This window comes from Papilio machaon, chromosome 29, assembly GCF_912999745.1.
Source record: "Papilio machaon chromosome 29, ilPapMach1.1, whole genome shotgun sequence".
NCBI classification, from domain to species: domain Eukaryota; kingdom Metazoa; phylum Arthropoda; class Insecta; order Lepidoptera; family Papilionidae; genus Papilio; species Papilio machaon.
In genome coordinates, this window is record NC_060014.1 from 3,279,541 (window position 1) to 3,297,916 (window position 18,376).

The 18,376-nt window shown below is 33.0% G+C and overlaps 3 protein-coding genes across 3 annotated transcripts in view; 1 reads left to right on the forward strand and 2 right to left on the reverse strand.

Annotated features, from left to right (window-relative positions):
• Window positions 1-619: 619 nt before the first annotated feature.
• On the forward strand, window positions 620-2,688 carry LOC106708897. Its single transcript, XM_014500498.2, has 6 exons — window positions 620-879; window positions 1,601-1,705; window positions 1,832-2,038; window positions 2,304-2,379; window positions 2,467-2,541; window positions 2,618-2,688. The coding sequence occupies exons 1-6, from the start codon at window positions 666-668 to the stop codon at window positions 2,667-2,669; spliced, it is 729 nt and encodes a 242-aa protein (XP_014355984.2). The 5' UTR covers window positions 620-665; the 3' UTR covers window positions 2,670-2,688.
• A 755-nt stretch (window positions 2,689-3,443) lies between these two features.
• On the reverse strand, window positions 3,444-5,181 carry LOC106708905 (zinc finger protein 64). Its single transcript, XM_045685382.1, is given in 4 exon segments — window positions 3,444-3,460; window positions 3,463-3,864; window positions 4,387-4,589; window positions 4,901-5,181. Coding segments are annotated over 4 exon segments (747 nt in total). The 5' UTR covers window positions 5,026-5,181.
• Window positions 5,182-6,461: 1,280 nt separating this feature from the next.
• Window positions 6,462-18,376, reverse strand: part of LOC106708915 — a 48,845-nt gene continuing 36,930 nt past the window's right edge. Inside the window, exons 36-48 of the mRNA XM_045685229.1 lie at window positions 17,613-17,691; window positions 16,526-16,654; window positions 15,514-15,636; window positions 13,891-14,065; window positions 13,014-13,179; window positions 12,491-12,609; window positions 11,955-12,083; window positions 11,114-11,258; window positions 10,126-10,228; window positions 9,001-9,122; window positions 8,636-8,760; window positions 7,113-7,260; window positions 6,462-6,742 (exon numbers count right to left, since the gene is read on the reverse strand). Coding sequence (XP_045541185.1) covers window positions 6,653-6,742; window positions 7,113-7,260; window positions 8,636-8,760; window positions 9,001-9,122; window positions 10,126-10,228; window positions 11,114-11,258; window positions 11,955-12,083; window positions 12,491-12,609; window positions 13,014-13,179; window positions 13,891-14,065; window positions 15,514-15,636; window positions 16,526-16,654; window positions 17,613-17,691 — 1,653 coding nt within the window. The 3' untranslated portion in view covers window positions 6,462-6,652. The remainder of the gene's footprint in view (window positions 6,743-7,112; window positions 7,261-8,635; window positions 8,761-9,000; window positions 9,123-10,125; window positions 10,229-11,113; window positions 11,259-11,954; window positions 12,084-12,490; window positions 12,610-13,013; window positions 13,180-13,890; window positions 14,066-15,513; window positions 15,637-16,525; window positions 16,655-17,612; window positions 17,692-18,376) is intronic.

An 18,376-nucleotide genomic window follows, 5' to 3' on the forward strand; every position in this document is an offset into this window, starting at 1 on the left:
TTCAATACACAAAACCCTAAGAAAAAAAATCCATCAGTAATTCCTTTGTAAATTTGCGTTGAATTCAACGAGTTAAATGATAAACGGTTAACGGTTGAAACGTTGATGGTTGATTCAACTAGTTCGTTCAATCAACGCCCAGCCCTTATTGTTATTTTGTAAATTTGTAATACAGCGTTTTGTTTTTCAATCTAAATATTTTTTTATAATGATGACGTCTGGTTTCGTTAAAGTGACGAAACGAAGATCGAATACGAGTCGGGTACACTTTAATTTTTTTTTTAATTGAATAAAAAAGTGTACGAATTTTAAACGATAGAACCTAGGGATGCAGGTCTGGATGTACGATCCAGGGGCTTTGTATCGAATCGACTTTCTGGATCGCAATAGATCGTTAATACCAGCTGTTGCTATTTTCTTTACTAAAACCTTTAAATATTAAATTAATCCATAAACATTTCATTTATTTTTTACGATTCTATAACGTAAGTTATATAGAGTTTTTGTGTTATTTATACCTAGAAAATAATAATGTACAAAGTTAATAACCATGACAAGACTTTAATTTCCTAGAAATAATTAAATCATAAAACATAAGAATGCTTTTTCCAACACTGGCAATATTCTTTATATTAATAAATTTCGTAACATCAAAAAGTTTCTATATGAAGCTGCCAGAAATTAAAGAAAATTTTTCGAATGACAGCCATTTGAAATTCGAACACGTAAAGAAAAGATGCGCGAGCACAGATAACATATGTAAAAGTAATAACGTTATAGTCTGTGGAATAAGAATAGTGGATGGTGAAACACAACATAAGGATTTTAAAAATTCATGCTATATGTTTATGAGTAATATGTGCAAGTATCCTGGACAAGGTAACATATTAAATATATTTAACGCATTTTTGTTAATTTACTAATTTTCTTTCAACCATTTTTGGTAAGTGAGAAAACTTCTATGAGGTTATGGTCCACAACTATAATTGGGTATTAGGATACGATCCTACGAAAGCTAAGTCGGTAGAATACAACTTATATTAAGTTACTACGTACCATTCGATTCGAATTCCATTGCAGGTTCTCTTCACTGAGAATATCGTAAGCGAAGGAAGCACAACACAGAGAAACAGAAACAATTCACAAAACACATAACAGAATCAACACAATACATATATGTTTTGTTAAAACAATAATATAATCTCGAACTATCGTGCAACTAAAGCGACACTACGACTACTTTGATCGCGCGACTTTCGAACTCACCGACTACCTTATTCACTGAAGCCCGCGAGAAAAAGCAATAAACATTTTTTTATTTATTATACTTACGTACACTAAAAAAACATAGATATATTATTGGTATTTTTCATCTTTCTACATTTATCCTATACTTTGTGTAAATATCACGATATTTATTCAAATCTACACTTAAAAACACCACCACTCACTAACGCAATCCAGAAGTCTTAATATCTTTAGTAACTAATACAACGAATGAAAACAACTCACTATGTTCTTATACCATTTATAAATTCACCAGCTAGATTATAAGCTTAAAACTTTATGCAATTTGAATCTTTTAATTCTGTACTTGCAGAATTTTATATTGTTTCGAGCGGTACTTGTGAAAAATATTTGGATTCGCGCAGAAATAGCGCCGACAAATTGTTGCCAGTTAAAAATATAACACTAAATGTTACAGGTTTGTGTTGCATTATTTATTACAGATTTCAGTATTTTTCAAAAATATCTATGCTTTTGTCAAAGATTATAATAACTACAGAACAGCTATTTTATTCTCCAGCTGTTAATGTCTTCAACTTTCCAGATAATAAACAAAGTCTACGTTCTTCAAAGTTCAGCACTCTATACGATATAGATTCCGCATTTGATTACCATCCCTGTCCCTTATCGTGTCCTGAAACTTACGCCCCCGTCTGTGTGAGTGTCAACAGAGGATTTGGCAAATATTTCAAATTCTACACATTTGTAAACCATTGTTCTGGTGATTTATATTACTGTAAACATTGGCAGGGTATGTACACTTTAAAAATAACTAGCAACTAATTAAATAAAACAAAAATCTCGACTGACTTACCTCTACAGTACTTTTCACCGCTCAGGAAGGACGAATTAGTATTCTACCTTTCCGAGCATCTTTGACGAAAAAAACTCTTTAAAATCGGTCAAGCTAAAACTACTGTTCAATAGATTTGCTATTCACACATACTTGTTCTCGCATTACCTTATATAACCCAGACTATTAGATAATCTTACTAATGATTTTTTTTTAAACCAAGAATTCAGTCCACCGCCTAATGAAGATGAAAATGTCGTGAGTTCTAACCTCGGTTGGTCATTTTGTGGTTCGTCCAGGTAAGTAGATGATATGCATAAATAACTATTTCTTTCTATATAATGTTTTTTTACATAATTTTATTAGCTTCTGTCTCTAATAAATAGATACCTACAGTTCGCCCGCTTCTCAGAGGTTTCATCATCTATGGGACATTACGGATGGTTGGCGGGAAATTACAAGTATGCAAAATACAAATTCTTTAATTGTTTATCTCTTTTTACAATGTATATTTTGTAAAAAGTTGAATTATTTCAGATATTCTCATATAATGGAACCACACGAGAGAATGGAAGGATATGGAAAGTAAATTAAATTGGAAAAAAATATTGAATTAAATCTGTTTTGTTTCACTTATCAATTTATTTCCTGACATTTTGAGAAGTTTTGACGTTTCTTCTTGACACTTGAAATATTGTAGTAGTATTTAACAATGTATACATGTAATTTATTTTTCCTCTGAATTTATAAGTTTGGTCACTTAAAAATAAAAACTGGTGGTTTGTTACATATGTGAAAAAGTGTTCATTAACTACATTCCTTAGTACGAGGCTAATACATCTATAATATGCTGCTTAAATTTATAATCTAATCCGAAGCACAAATGTGGCAAACAAAAAGGGCTATTTAATGAACAAAAAAGGGCTTTTTATTTGAATGAATTTCTAGTATTATCATTTACAACACAAAATACTTACTGCACTGGCGAAGCGACCCAAAGACGTTGAAAAATAACATTTGTAAAGTCGACTCTTGATAAGTCGTCAAACTTGTATTGAACTAAGTTTGAATGGATCGAAGGATGTTTGTTAGAAGGTATCTTCAGAACGGCTGCATAGATCTCATTAAAATTTGGTATAGATGTAGAACATAGTCCGGAAGAACACATAGGCTACTAATTAGTTTTTTTTAATTCTTTGGGAAAGTGTCGTAAACAATAGCTAGAAGGTTAGGAAGGACTTTGATATAGCGGTTCCCAGTTTTCTCATTTCCTACATTATATAAAAAAATTAAATACACCTCATTTTATATTTAAAATAATACAAAAAATTGTCAATTTAATATACCATGTTTTTTTAAAATGCTAACATCTATAATAGTTTCGTCAATGTATTGATTCGGATGGTGTATTATATGTAAAAGAATCTTCGGTCTATTCCGAGAAGACCAACCGCACAATGCACAAGTGAATGCATCTTCTTGATATCTGCTTTTTCTTTCATCAGTGTGCATCTTAGCTTTGTGCTGTAACATTTCATTTCTAGAATGTGCTACAAATTCACATCTTTTACATTCTATATCCTTTTCAACTTTGAACTCGGTAACTGTAGTCTCCATATCATGCTTTCGTATATGATTAAGAAGTGAACGAGAGTGTCTCGCAATGAAATCACATTGTGTGCACTTTAACGGGTTATTTGGACGATGTATTAGTTCGTGTTTCTTTGTATTCTTCTTAGAAACACTTCGGTACGGACATTTGGAACATTTGTATGGTTTTATACCTTTAACGAAAAACAACGTCATGAGAACAACAAATAACAGTAGTAAATCCCACAACAATATTTGTTGGATGTACAAATGGGGAGGGTAGATCGGCGAAATGCCACAACCACACAGAAGACGGACATCAAGTGGAAACAATTCTGCGTTTCGTTTTATGAGTGACTAATTCTCTTCCCACCTTTTTCTTTTAAGGAAATACGGACACATAGGAATGGGGAATATTCTACTTCTGTGTGTTCCCTCCTCTGCTGAATATCTGTGAGCGCAATCGCTTTACTGCACTGCACAGCAAATTCAGGTAGCCGCTTGCTTGTTTGCCACCTTACAATATATATATTTTTTAAATAACGAGATTGAATATGGACAGCTACTAAGGTAAAGGAAAGCAGAAGAAAGTATGTATTGTGTGAAAGATATACATAAAGGAGTGATATGATGGCTGATAGAGATGTATGGAAGTATAGTACAAACTGTGCCAACACTGTGTAGAGGAGAGACAGGTTGATATTTAAATTTTTTACCTTGATGTACTCGTAAATGCTCTTCAAATACTGAACTATTGTATGTACTATATTCACACATACAACATTGAAATGGGTTTTCTCCTCGGTGGACTTTTTTTATGTGACGTTGAATTTTCTCTTCTGTCTCCGCAGTGTATCTGTTGCATTCCGGACAACGGAGTCTACGGCTTTGTACATTTAAAAATACATCATTGTATTTCCTGAAATCAAATCTGTGGATTTAAATTGATCATTTTGTGAGTTAATTACACGCCTCAATCTTACTACAGCAATTCGAACAAATATTTAAGCCAAACATTTTTATTACGTTCACAAATCATCAATACAACTGTGGTCTACGTAGTGTATAAATAGTAGTCAAATGAAGTATTGTTCAATGTTTTTTAAAAACAAAGTTGAATTTTAACTGAGTAATAAAATGAAAACAAAAAAATTTTTTATGGAATTTGTTTACTTTTTACTTTCAAGACTTTATTGCATCTTCAAGAGTGTTTAAAGGTTGGAAACTTACTTTGAATCTTTCCTTTTGCTATCGGAATTTAATTGATCAGAATTATCAGCAAAGTCCACACATATTTCTGCAGGTTCGTCGTCACCCACGTCGATGAAAATTGGACCATCATGTATATCCGACATTCTTTAGTATAAAGTTCAAGATTTATTCATTTAATCAAAAATTAAATAATATAACCATGATTTCTGTTTATGTTTACATTTATATACTATCACATTTTCACAGAGAAATTAATCTTGCGTTCATTTTTCAATGACGTTAAAGACATAGAGCAAAAATTAAATGGCCGCCTGACCACAGATAAAGTAGACGCGGGAATCATTCATAGAGTCGAAACGTCAAAGTTGTTAGGGTTACCAGAAAACAAAACTCACAAAAGTAGATTTTCTACCGCCTTTGGAGTTTTTATTCATCAAAAAACCATTTTATATTACGTAATTTACCACGAATATAAAAATTGCGCTCTCCGAGTCCAAGATAAAAATGAAAGTAGGAATTTTATTTAAAATATTCTTTATTAGATACCAAACATATTCTTACATTAATTACAAACATAACCTTTTATTATCGAAAAAAGAAAAATGATTGAAGTAAAGATGCTTACATATTAAGGTAGAACTCAAAGTTACGGCCAAAATATGTAAGCACCCTTCATTAGCAAAAATGTGAACATGCAAACTTATTTTATTACTATTTATTCCAATATTGGATCAAATATCTATCAAATATTCTAATCTAAACATATTTGAATATTGATGATATCTTTAACCAAACATTGGACAAAGAAATAAGTGTATTTTGACCACTTACAATTATTATCTATTGATTTTATAATAATGTCATTTACAATTTTTATTTTTATTTTCACAGATTAAACAGTGAATTAAAGTTGCCATATACAACTTTTTTACAACAGTAGTAACATTTTTGAAATTGTAATTAGATATTTAAGAAGAAGAAACTTATTTGGCACATTTTGTTTAAACAAATCATTATTATTTTAAACCAAGATTTATTTGATACGAAACAAATTGATAATTATGTATAGAGATTAATTTTCTAGTACTTTTGATAGCAAATTTGAATGCTGTTAAATTATTTTGAATTAGATAGTTGTTTTAACTAGAATTGTTAAAAACAAAAAGAATTTCGAATCCGTCGATCAAATTAAATGTCTAATCGTTGTTCGTTTTTGAGACCAAAATTTTATATTACAAGGTGGCAAACGAGCAAGCGACCACATGAATTCGCCGAAATGGCGAAGCGACCACTGCCCATAGACATTCGCAATTGCAGATTCGTTGTCTACCCTCAAACGACGAAGGAAGAGACGCAAAAAAAGAGAATATTTAACCTTCCATCTCCCCTTCCCATCCTTTCCTTATTAGAAAAGAGATGTGAAGAGAAAGAGATCATATCTGTCATTTTGTCATATTTTAAATGGATATTTTGTTCTCAGAAACCAACAATAAATGAAATAAGCAGAGTAACGTCTTACACATGGCAATTACGATATTGTTGTTTTTTAATTTATATTAAATAAATTGTGAGATAAAACTTTGATATTATAAAATAAGGGTACATATTGTTGTATATCAAAATTTTATCAGATATGTTTGTCTATGCCTTTAATTGGAATCCGTTAGTGTTATTTTTGCTTACAAAATTTTACTAGAATAATAAAAACTTTTTAACTATAATTTCAATGATTTATAAGATTTCTTATGTGTGAGAAAGAGAAATCTCGTTCTAACAACGAGCGGATGTTGGACTCCGATGTGAAGATATCGGCGAGTCAATACACAATTCTGAAGCTTGTTCCGCCAAATCTGTTGTTATCTATGGAATAGAAGTAGTCAAAAACTGATTATAAATCTTTATACGATTACGACATCTTTGTTATACATTTATATAATAATAATAAATAAAAACGTTAAGGCTATTTAATTTCTACTTATAAAATAACATTTTTTATTACTTTAACATCTACCTTTACTACATAATTGTATTTTTTTCCCTTTGCTTTACTTTACTAGGAATTCGGTAGATTACGGTAGAACTTGGTAGATTTTGGTAAAATTTGGTAGATTGTTGTAGAATCTGGCAGATTGAGGTAGAATTTGGTAGATTATAGTAGAATTCATAGATTGATAGAATTCGGTAGGTTATGGTATAATTCGGTAAAATAGTTTTTAGTAGATTTGTGTACCTTATACTGCACCTGTACAGTGCAGTCGGGCGGCAGATGTAACGCACGCAGCAGCGCAGCGAGGTGCCTCGGCGGCTGTCCGCCAGCCAGCGCCAGCTGCACCAGCCGCCCGCCCATCTCAGCGCGCGCGGCCGCCTGTCTGCCATTCCTGAAGATACGCAAGTTAAAATTGTAAATAACACGAAAACTTGCTCTATTTGCTTCTATGGTCCAGTCGCGGAGCACGAAGAATTTCGTACAATGACCTCTTTACAAACATTTTTGTATTTAGTGCGGTTTACATGAATTATTGAAGGAGAAAGAAAATTTACCAACTTATGAAATATAGTTATTATTATTATATAAATTATTTATTTAGATTTTATATTACAAGTATTTATTAACAAGAAAAAAAATCTTAATTCGGCATAAAAAAAAAATCAGAATCCGATTCCTCTATATCGGAGTAACTGCTTTCCGAAGACGTCTCACCTGTCACATTTATTACCAAAGAATCAACAAAAACAAAATAGTCTCCAGTAAAAGGTTTACAATCCCTGAGGATGGCGGCCATTGTATCTGTGCGAGCGAGACTCATTGTATTTACGCGGGAGTGACAGAGACAGGTAATGACAGTTCAATGTACGAAATTCTTCGTGCTACTCGACTGGACTATACACATAGTTATCATTTCCATTCCAGTCCAGTGAACTTAGCGCTGGATCACATGTTGTCGTGAACTACTTCTCTGTTACTGTAGTCACGAATTGTCAACTGTGAATATACGTACCTACACACGCATGTGCACACGTATCTGAATCGAAGTACCTACGTACTTCGTCGATCTAACTCTAAATCGGGCTGCACCCGTCACTTAATCGAGATACCTACGTATCCCGTCGATAATAACTTTAAATCGGAATACATCCATCACTGAATCGAGATACCTACGTATCCCGTCGATAATAACTCTAAATCGGGCTGCACCCGTCACTTCATCGAGATACCTACGCATCTCGTCGATCTCTATGTAAGATGAACATTCTCAAGCAGGGGTTTAAAACCCCGCCAATGGCCTCCACCACCCCTTACAGCCATCCCTGTCCACACGGTCTGAATTTCTCTGTTAAATATGAACAAACAACTCACCGCAGTGATAGTGATACGACACAGTAACATCGCATATAAACTGTACGTCTGATATTAATGGTAATTGTTTAATCGCTTACCAACTGGTTCTCTGAATCATCTCTTACCAACTGTAACTCTGAATCAAAACTGAATCTCAATCTCTGTGTGCCCTTTTATATTATTCAGCCAAAGCGAGTAAAACATTACCCTCCATAATTAAAATATTCTGAAGTTGACAGGAGCAAAATGTTGCTAGTTCAAATACTTAGTTTTTTACCGAACTAATTCGCGTGCGTTCGCGACACATGTGGATAAAATATAAACCCATAGTAGAAAATAGACTGAAATAACTTCAAGTTGCCGTAATTTACAACAGTTATTCGTTTATTTCTATTATAAAATGAAATATTTACTTAGGTGTAAGTTTCTCCAGCGCGAGACATGCCGCCGCTATTGTGGGGCGCAGCGCCTCCAGCCGCGTCTGCAGCGCGACCCCGCCGGGTGCTCCGCCCTCCGCCGCTGACACTACACCACGCACCTATAACATAAAATTGCATCTATAATTTTACAAAGTTACATTTATAATCAAAGATATATTTATAATTTTACAAAGATACATTTATAATTTAACAAATTTTAATTTATAATTTTACAAATATCAACTCTCTGAACGAATTGGACTAAAATGAATTTCAAATATGTTATAATTTTCTAGTTTTCTCGTAAATTGCATTTTTGTCTATGGCTAATGGTTTATATTTGTACAGAGTATACACACCTCATCACAGACATGCATATAATGATATAACGCTTTCCCGCCACACTCCCAGCCGCTGATCTCATGTCTTTGCGCAGCTTCACTCATCTTTATTAGTAGAGAACGAATACTTTGGATGTTATCTGGAAATTAAGATATTTATTACTTTCTTTATCTTTATTTATACTATTATACTTATTTATACTAACTTTTACCAGCGACTTCGTCTGCGCGGAATAAAAAAAAATGCACACAAGATAAAAAAGTTCCTATGTCCGTCTCCTAGTTCTAAGCTACCTCCCCATCAATTTTCAACTAAATCAGTTCGACCGTTCTTGAGTTATAAATAGTGTAACTAACACGACTTTCTGACTATATATATAGATAAGATAGATTATAAAGAGAAAAGATTTGTAATTTTTAACCGACTTACAAATTGGGTAATGTTTTTCGTGCGTATGTATTTGTGTTTGTATGTAAATTTAATTGTAACTGCTTAGATCTTATAATACTGAACAGATTTTGACGAGTGAGGTGTCATTTAATTCATCTTCTTCCTAAGAGTGTCATAGTGTATATTATATTGGCATAAAATACATATAGTTGATGTATCTATAGAGATGAAATCTAAAAAAAATTGTGAAAATAACTAGTTCAAATACCAATGTTTACTCAATCATTACTTTTATTCAAAGCTTAATCCTTTTTTTAGATGTTTTCGAGTATATTCTTTAATAAGAAATTATTTAATAACATTACAGCCTATCTAGTTTAAAAAAAAACATTTGATTCAAAATATAGTTGATAGATGGTGCCTCAGTCAGTGGGGCTTTTTCGTTTTGAAAATGTTAGGTCATATGTAACAAATAAACTCAAAAACTACTGGACCAATTTCAAAAATTCTTTCACCATTAGAAAATTACATTATCACTGAGTGACATAGGATATTTTAATTACTAGAAAAAGTATTTTTCATTCCCATAGACAAAGTTGCAGGCAAAATAAAATGTATTTGAACATGAATTGAATTTTTCGACGATATGGTTATCTGCTAAAAAAACTAGACTTTTTGGGGGGGGTCAAATCCCCCCCCCCCCTATCTAGAGACACTGAAATAAAGGTATAACTAATAAAGGTAAAACTTACCAGATAATACACAATCAGCGAGTATTTGTTCAACCAACACTCTATGAGCTGCATTCCATTGTCTTGCACCAACTAAATACTCCACTTCTAATTTTGGTTGATGCTGAAAATGTATAAAATTTTTTACTAATATTATAAATACGAATGTTTAGATGTATGGATGGATGATTGTTTGAAGATATCTAATCGGAGGTCTAATTCTACTCCTCTTTCCAATCTCTTTTCTTATAAGAAAAGGATGGGAAGGGGAGGAGGAGATGCATAGGAAGGTTAAATATTCTCTTTTTGTGCGTCTCCTTCGTCGATTGATTGTAGGCAACGCATCTGCAATTGCGAATGTCTTTGGGCAGCGGTCGCTTCGCCATTTCGGCGAATTCATGTGGCCGCTTGCTCGTTTGCCACCTTGTAATATAAAAAAATATATCTCCGGAACGACTCAACAGATCTTGATGAAATTTGTCACAGATGTAGAACATAGTCTGTAAGAACACATAGACTACTAATTACGTTTTTTTAATTCTGCGCAGACGAATTCGCGTGCAAAAACTAATTATTCCATATTTCTTTATACATTATTATTATAATTTACTAATTTTAATGTAAAACTGTACCAAAAATCTTCATATATTCCAGTTTAAAAAATCACAAACCCCCTTTTTTAAGGCGTTATTACTAGATAAAACAAAACTAAGAAAAAAAAGTACAGTTTCTTTATTTAGAACAATTAATTTCGTATAATTATAATCTTAAAAAAATATTTTTTTTTATCTTAGCGACCCCCTACAATCTTAGGTCGTAGTAAACTCACGTATAGACTTCGACCCCCTAAAATCCAATCATCTTGGGGGCTTTCTAGACCACTAAAGTCATACTTAAATCACGAACCCCTTAACTATATGACGACGTTAATATAAGGGGTCACAGATTATAGGATTTATAGTATATGACCCCTTACATTAAGACCCCATGGGGGGTTTCTATCACTTACCTCATATTTAGCTCTATCAGCTTGCGCTAATAATATCCATTCCTTTGGTATTCTCATTTTGTCCAGTAGACTAAGTTCAGGTTCCTCATCACCACGTCTGATGGCCGCATTCCGTGATAGTACCCCACGGATTAAATGACCACGCCTGAAATTATATAAATACTAGATTTTAAATTAATATTAACACAACAGATTAGTGTAAACAATTACAGAGATTAGCGCACACAAACATACAGACAAACAGACAAAATACTAAAATAAATAAATGTGTTGACTTCAATTATGTTATTTAATGATGGTAATACATATATATTTCATAGTATAATCCAGTGTTTCCCAAAGTGGGCGATAACGACCCCTTGGAGGCGTTTGAAACCTAGGAGGTGGCGATAAGGGGTCCAAAAAATGGGGGGCATTGAAATTAATTAAAGTAATGAAATTGTGGTTTTTAAGTTTTAGGGCTGAATAAAAATTATGGTGCTCTGAAATATAATTGATTTTCAAAGGGGGCGGTGAAAGAAATAAGTTTGACAATCATTGATATAATCGAAATGAGAAATTAGTCTAAATAATATTACATTTATAAGTCTGTAGACTTATTAAAAACAGACATTTTTATATAATTTAAACACTGAAACTTGACAAAACAAATCCATAGACAACTGAAACTGTCATTTAAATACAATTACAAACACTAATCAGTTATTTTTTATATTAAGACGTAAATTCCCATGTATACCCTAAAAGATTACAGATTTTGACGATTGTGGTGTCATTCAACATATTCCCCAGAGTGTCATAAGACCAAAAGGGGATAGAGAGGGGGTTTAAGATAACTTACATGGTGGTATTTTGTAGATAAGCTAACGCTTGTATTGCTAATTGCCAATATCCTCTTGCTTCTAATTGTTCCGCTACACCTTTTATACTGTCCACTGTTGGATGACCCAGCCAAGAACCAAGTAGAAAACTAGAAAATAATATCTTAATTATAAAGTACACTTCAATGTATTCTTTATATATATATATATATATATATATATATATATATATATATATATATATATATATATTACAAGATGGAAAACGAAATGGCGAAGCGACCGCTGCCCATAGACATTCACAATTGCAGATGCGTTGTCTACCCTCAATCTACGAAGGAGGAGACGCACAAAAAGAGAATATTTAACCTTCCTATGCATCTCCTCCTCCTATAAGAAAAGAGAAGTAAAACAAGTCCTGTGTGAGACAGAGATGAGAGTGTAGTTGAGGCGTGTCTTCTGTAAGGTCGTGCTATTTCACTGAGAGAGGACAATTCCTACAACTTATGTTGTTGATGATGTTCGGAGCTGTTATAAAGTTTGTACATAACTATACCTGAGGCTATAATCCATCGGATCTACTGTATAGTTGTGCGGCTGAAGTCGTGGACGGCGAGAGAGCGCACGCGCACGAATCAACTCGTATCTCACGTCTAATGGACGACGACTGGTATTCTATAAAAGACCAATATAAATTGACCTCTCAGTTATAAAGTCATTAAGTTTAACTTAAATAAACATTAAGTGATAAAAGAACAAGCGGCCACCTAATTTCGCCGAAATAGCGACCATTGATCATGGATATCTGCTAATGTAGATGCATTACCTACTTTTAATCGACAACGGAGAGGACGCATAGATATTTCCCCTTCTTATACATCCCCTCCTATGACCCCCTCTTATAAGAAAATATTGTGGAAGGGAAGGGGACTAATATTAGTCCTCCGGCACACACTCATTAAGTGTTCACAGAATAATAAAAAAATAAAAAATACAGTCGAATTGATAACCTCCTTTTTGAAGTCGGCTAAAAAAAAACACTTTCACCAAATCAAAAAAAAATTACATTAAATTCTTACATTAAAACTAATCTCAAAGTCATCAGTATACGGAGGCTGTGGCACCGCCATTCCCATCTCATCAACTTCCACACTGCCCAGATCCACCTCATCATCAGAGCTGCTGAAGTAACCCTCGTACGTTCTGATGACTTGCTCCAGATGTGGCACTTGAGGGCAGAGGTATCTGCAAATAAAAAATTGGTTATAACAACATACAAGCTCTTATAATATTTAATTAACTAGCTTTTACCCGCGACTCCGTCCGCGCGGAATAAAAAAAATAAAAAAAACTGGGTAAAAATTATCCTATGTCCTTTTCCTGGTTCTAAGCTACCTGCCCACCAATTTTCAGTCAAATCGATTCAGCCGTTCTTGAGTTATAAATAGTGTAACTAACACGACTTTCTTTTATATATATAAGATAGATAATAATTAATTCATATTGATGTTGTCGGTCGCAATATCCGATGTCAAATTAAACTTAATCTAGTTTTTTTTACTACAAATTTAAACTGTCCTAACACATATAAAAACATATGTTATGTTTAATTTCACTATTGTTTTAATACTTTTAACTTACATTTAATTTTTATTTCCATTTAATTTTCATTCCATACACATAACAATTTCATTTCCCTTTCATTTCATTATAAGCTTTTATTTAACTTGCAATATATGTACTGAAATCTTATTTACATTTCATTTTCATTACTAACAAGTTTGATACTCGGAATACTAAATTAATAATACTCGTAATACTAAAATGTATATAAATATTTGTATATAATACTTCTATTAGTGAGAAATGATTGACTATATTTATATTAATTACTATTTAACCATATTGTAAAGTAGGCTTTTAGTCTTCCTATAAACAAATAAACAAATAACTAACTTGGCAGTAACATGCAGCGCTCGAATCCAGTCCAGTTTTTCCAGTTCACCTCTAGGTCGTATTCCAGCTAATAATTCCAGTATAGCATGTCTATAATGTGCTATCACTTGTGTAGCGCCACATTCACGCCACAATTGTAATTGCTTAGCTATCAGTGAACGGAATGTTTGGTCACCTGGAATATTAAATGAAAATTAAATATCGCCCGCTACTTAATAAGTAGCCTAATGTGTTCTTCCTTCAAATAAACATCCATCTATGGGGTTTGATGAGAGTGTCCTTTGAGGATGTTGTCCGTTGCCGGAATTAACACACTTTGTTTTTAACTATCACTCTTTAATTCACACCACACATTTAGTTCAGTTCAGTTTTACAAGTACAGAAGGTAAGTAAAATAGCACGGTTAATGGAAATCACAATCAACAAAAGAAAACCTTTGTTTTATAATTACGACTGCGCGGATGATGCGTATGATTTTTACATTAGCAAAAGATGGCCGTGACTGTGTGATTTTTGAATGCACCTGAGCCGACGCAACTACCGGTAATTAACGCAAGAACTTCACACGAAGCGTTTTCAATGCGTCGGCTAGAGGGCGTTAGAATCGATATTTACTTATTAATTTTTTATTGATATTTCAAATAAAATATATAAAATGAAAAGTAATAATTTTATATAGTTGTAAATATAAAATTAGTAATTGTTTTTTTTTAATGTAATAAATGATTGAATGAATGTGTACTTGTAGGGAATGATCTCATTAATGAATGTGTGCGGGTATCTGTGTGCGTGTCTGAGTGTGTGTGTCCGCCACACATCCATACATATAAACTTTAGTATTAATAAACTAGTTGTAGCACGTGACTCTGTCTATGCAGAATTAAAAAAAAATAGTAGCCTATGTGTTCTTCCAGATTATGTTCTATGTTTGAGGTATGAAAAATAGATAGTAGCTGATTTTCAGATATACTGAATTTACGTATAAAATTTCATATATATAGGTCAAACCGTGTCAAAGTAGTATGATAACTGACATTGTGACATGTAAATTTTATATAGCTACTATACTAGCTGTCACACGTGACACTGTCCGTGCGACATTAATAAAGTAGCCTAATGTGTTCTTCTAGACTGTGTTCTACATCCGGAGATACTTTCAAATAAACATCCATTCATATAAACTTTCGCATTAATAAACTAGTTGTGGCACGCGACTCTGTCCACGCAGAATTTAAAAAAAAACCTAATTAGTAGCCTATGTGTTCTTCCAGACTATGTTCTACATCTGTACCAAATTTCAGTGAGATCCGTGCAGCTGTTTTGGAGATATCTTTAAACATCCATCCATCCATACATGCATTTAAACATTCGCATTTATAATTTTAGTAAGATATAACAGCCAAATTTGAATAAACTAGAGTTATTATCAAATGTGGTCTATCCTTACTGTGAAGTAAAACATTGTGATGCTGCACATATCTGAGAAGAAATTCAATGATATGTGTGAAGTCACTACACTTGACTGTGGTTGACTATGATATAGTCATCTCTAACTTAGGGTAGACTCTGAGACCCTCAGTGACGTACAGTGAGTATAATTCCAGCACTATATTGTATACTCACCACTAGCTTGTGCCAGTAACATGGCCATGTGCAAGTCACCGTGCTGTCTCGCCAACTGGCAAGCTTCAGTCACTCGTCCACCCACCAGTAGTGTCCATACACGAGCACTGTGACCGTCGCTCACTGGAATATACACTCTATTGTATAAGTATTAAACATTGTTATACATCAACAACAACATAAGTTGTAGGAATTGTCCTCTCTCAGTGAAATAGCACGACCTTACAGAAGACACGCCTCAACTACACTCTCATCTCTGTCTCACACAGGACTTGTTTTACTTCTCTTTTATTATAGGAGGAGGAGATGCATAGGAAGGTTAAATATTCTCTTTTTGTGCGTCTCCTCCTTCGTCTATTGAGGGTAGGGAACGCATCTGTAATTGCGAATGTCTATGGGCAGTGGTCGCTTCGCTATTTCGGCAAATTCATGTGGTCGCTTGCTCGTTTGCCATATTGTAATATTAAAAAAAGTACGAAGGACGAAAATAACTAATCCTGCTCGAAGGACCAAGATTTTTTTTTTTAACCATTTTACTAGATTATAAAGTAGATTAGGAAATTATTATTTATAATGGGAATAGAATTGGTGTTTAAAATGTTTTTTTTTTTTGAATTCGTGAAGGAAAGAGCCTCAAATAAAATCACAAAACATCACGGATAGAGTTGGGGATGCTAAAGTAAAATATCTAGGGGTGATAAAATAACATTTCTCAAGACAATATTGACAAACAGGTAGCGAGCGACCAACAAAATGTCGGCGACTGGTATTTGTATACCTCTAACATAGTATTGCGTAAATCGCTTAGCGACTAAAAATCACCTGATTTCAAAGATGTAAGTTGTCTTTAAAAGGTATTAAGAGTCGATTAACCGTGGGTTTATGAGACCAAAAACTCTGCGTTTAAAACATATAATCTCTGTTTTATTATGACGATATGTTTTATACAGAGATTTTGATTTCAAAAACCTACGATAAATGGCACAACTCTTGTTTTTTTTAAATCACTCACCATCTAAAGGATCAGGTGAGACTGACATCTTCAATTCCTGCTGAGTAACATCAGAGGCTGCATCTTGTAACCAGCTCAGAAACTGTTTATGTCTATAAACTATTGAAGGCACATCTGTACCGGGAACACCTGAAAAAAAACACGTGGAAAAATAAATAGAATATATATTTTTTACGAAAAGAAAAAAAAGACACTTTACAGACGAAAAAAATAGATTTTGTTTTACGAAATGAACAAAAAAGACACTTTACAGACTAAAAAAAATTAGATTTTTTTACGATATGAACAAAAGACACTTTACAGACTAAAAACAAAATAGATTTTTTACGAAAAGAACAAAAAAGACACTTTAGAGGCTAAAAAAAAATAGATTTTTTACGATATGAACAAAAGACACTTTACAGACTAAAAACAAAATAGATTTTTTACGAAAAGAACAAAAAAGACACTTTAGAGGCTAAAAAAAATAGATTTTTTTACGAAATGAACAAAAGACACTTTACAGACTAAAAACAAAATAGATTTTTTACGAAAAGAACAAAAAAGACACTTTAGAGGCTAAAAAAAATAGATTTTTTTACGAAATGAACAAAAGACACTTTACAGACTAAAAACAAAATAGATTTTTTACGAAAAGAACAAAAAAGACACTTTAGAGGCTAAAAAAATAGATTTTTTACGAAATGAACAAAAGACACTTTACAGACTAAAAACAAAATAGATTTTTTACGAAAAGAACAAAAAAGACACTTTACAGACGAAAAAAATTAGAATATTATTTTTACGAAAAAACAAAAAAAAGTTAAGTGTCTCAGAGATTTAATTCTAGTCTACTTCGCCTTCTCACCCCTTTTTTATGTAAATGAATGAAAATGTAAATTTGGTGGGGGGTTTGAATGTAAAGGAAGGGTAGATATACTCTGTATAACACCTACTCTGTCTAAACATATTGTAACTTTTATGAGTAAATACGATTTAAAGATATGATTTCTGGTATACAGCAAATTAATGCTTGAAATTTCTAACAAAAAAAAAACATTTATTTTAATATCTTAAGACAAAAAAATAACTAATAATAAAAACTCACCGCCATTATCCAGATCTGCTCCCCAAAGCGCGTCGCATAATTTCCAAACCTGTAGTCTATATGTGTTGCTGACTTCACACTGGAATTATATAACAAAAAATATATTTTTAATAAAACTAGGGTTAGAAAGAAACCTCTATAAGCGAGAAAAATATCGCGATCCCTTGGACTCTCGCTTATCCAGGTTCATCTTGTATTAATATGTGATACTAGCTTTTACCCGCGACTCCGTCCGCGTGGAATAAAAAAATGCACACAAGATAAAAAAAGTTCCTATGTCCGTCTCCTAGTTCTAAGCTACCTCCCCATCAATTTTCAGCTAAATCAGTTCGACCGATATTGAGTTATAAATAGTGTAACTAACACGACTTTCTTTTATATATATACTAGCTTTTACCCGCGACTCCGTCCGAGCGAAATAAAAAATAGAAAACGGGGTAAAAATGATCCTATGTCTGTTTCCTGGTTCTAAGCTACCTGCCCACCAATTTTCAGTCAAATCGATTCAGCTGTTCTTGAGTTATAAATAGTGTAACTAACACATCTTTCTTTTATATATATATAGTGTTAGAGACAAAAATCAACACTGTGCCGGTGTATCGGCGCAGCACTAGACATGTCAAATATCAACGCTTACGTCGCCTCACTACAGCTATCTGTCACTTGGTTTTGGGAACTTTAGCGCGCAATACGCTCGAGATGATCTTGACTAACAATTCTCTAAAAGTTCAGAAGAGGGATATTACCCAAACTCACAAAGTGAT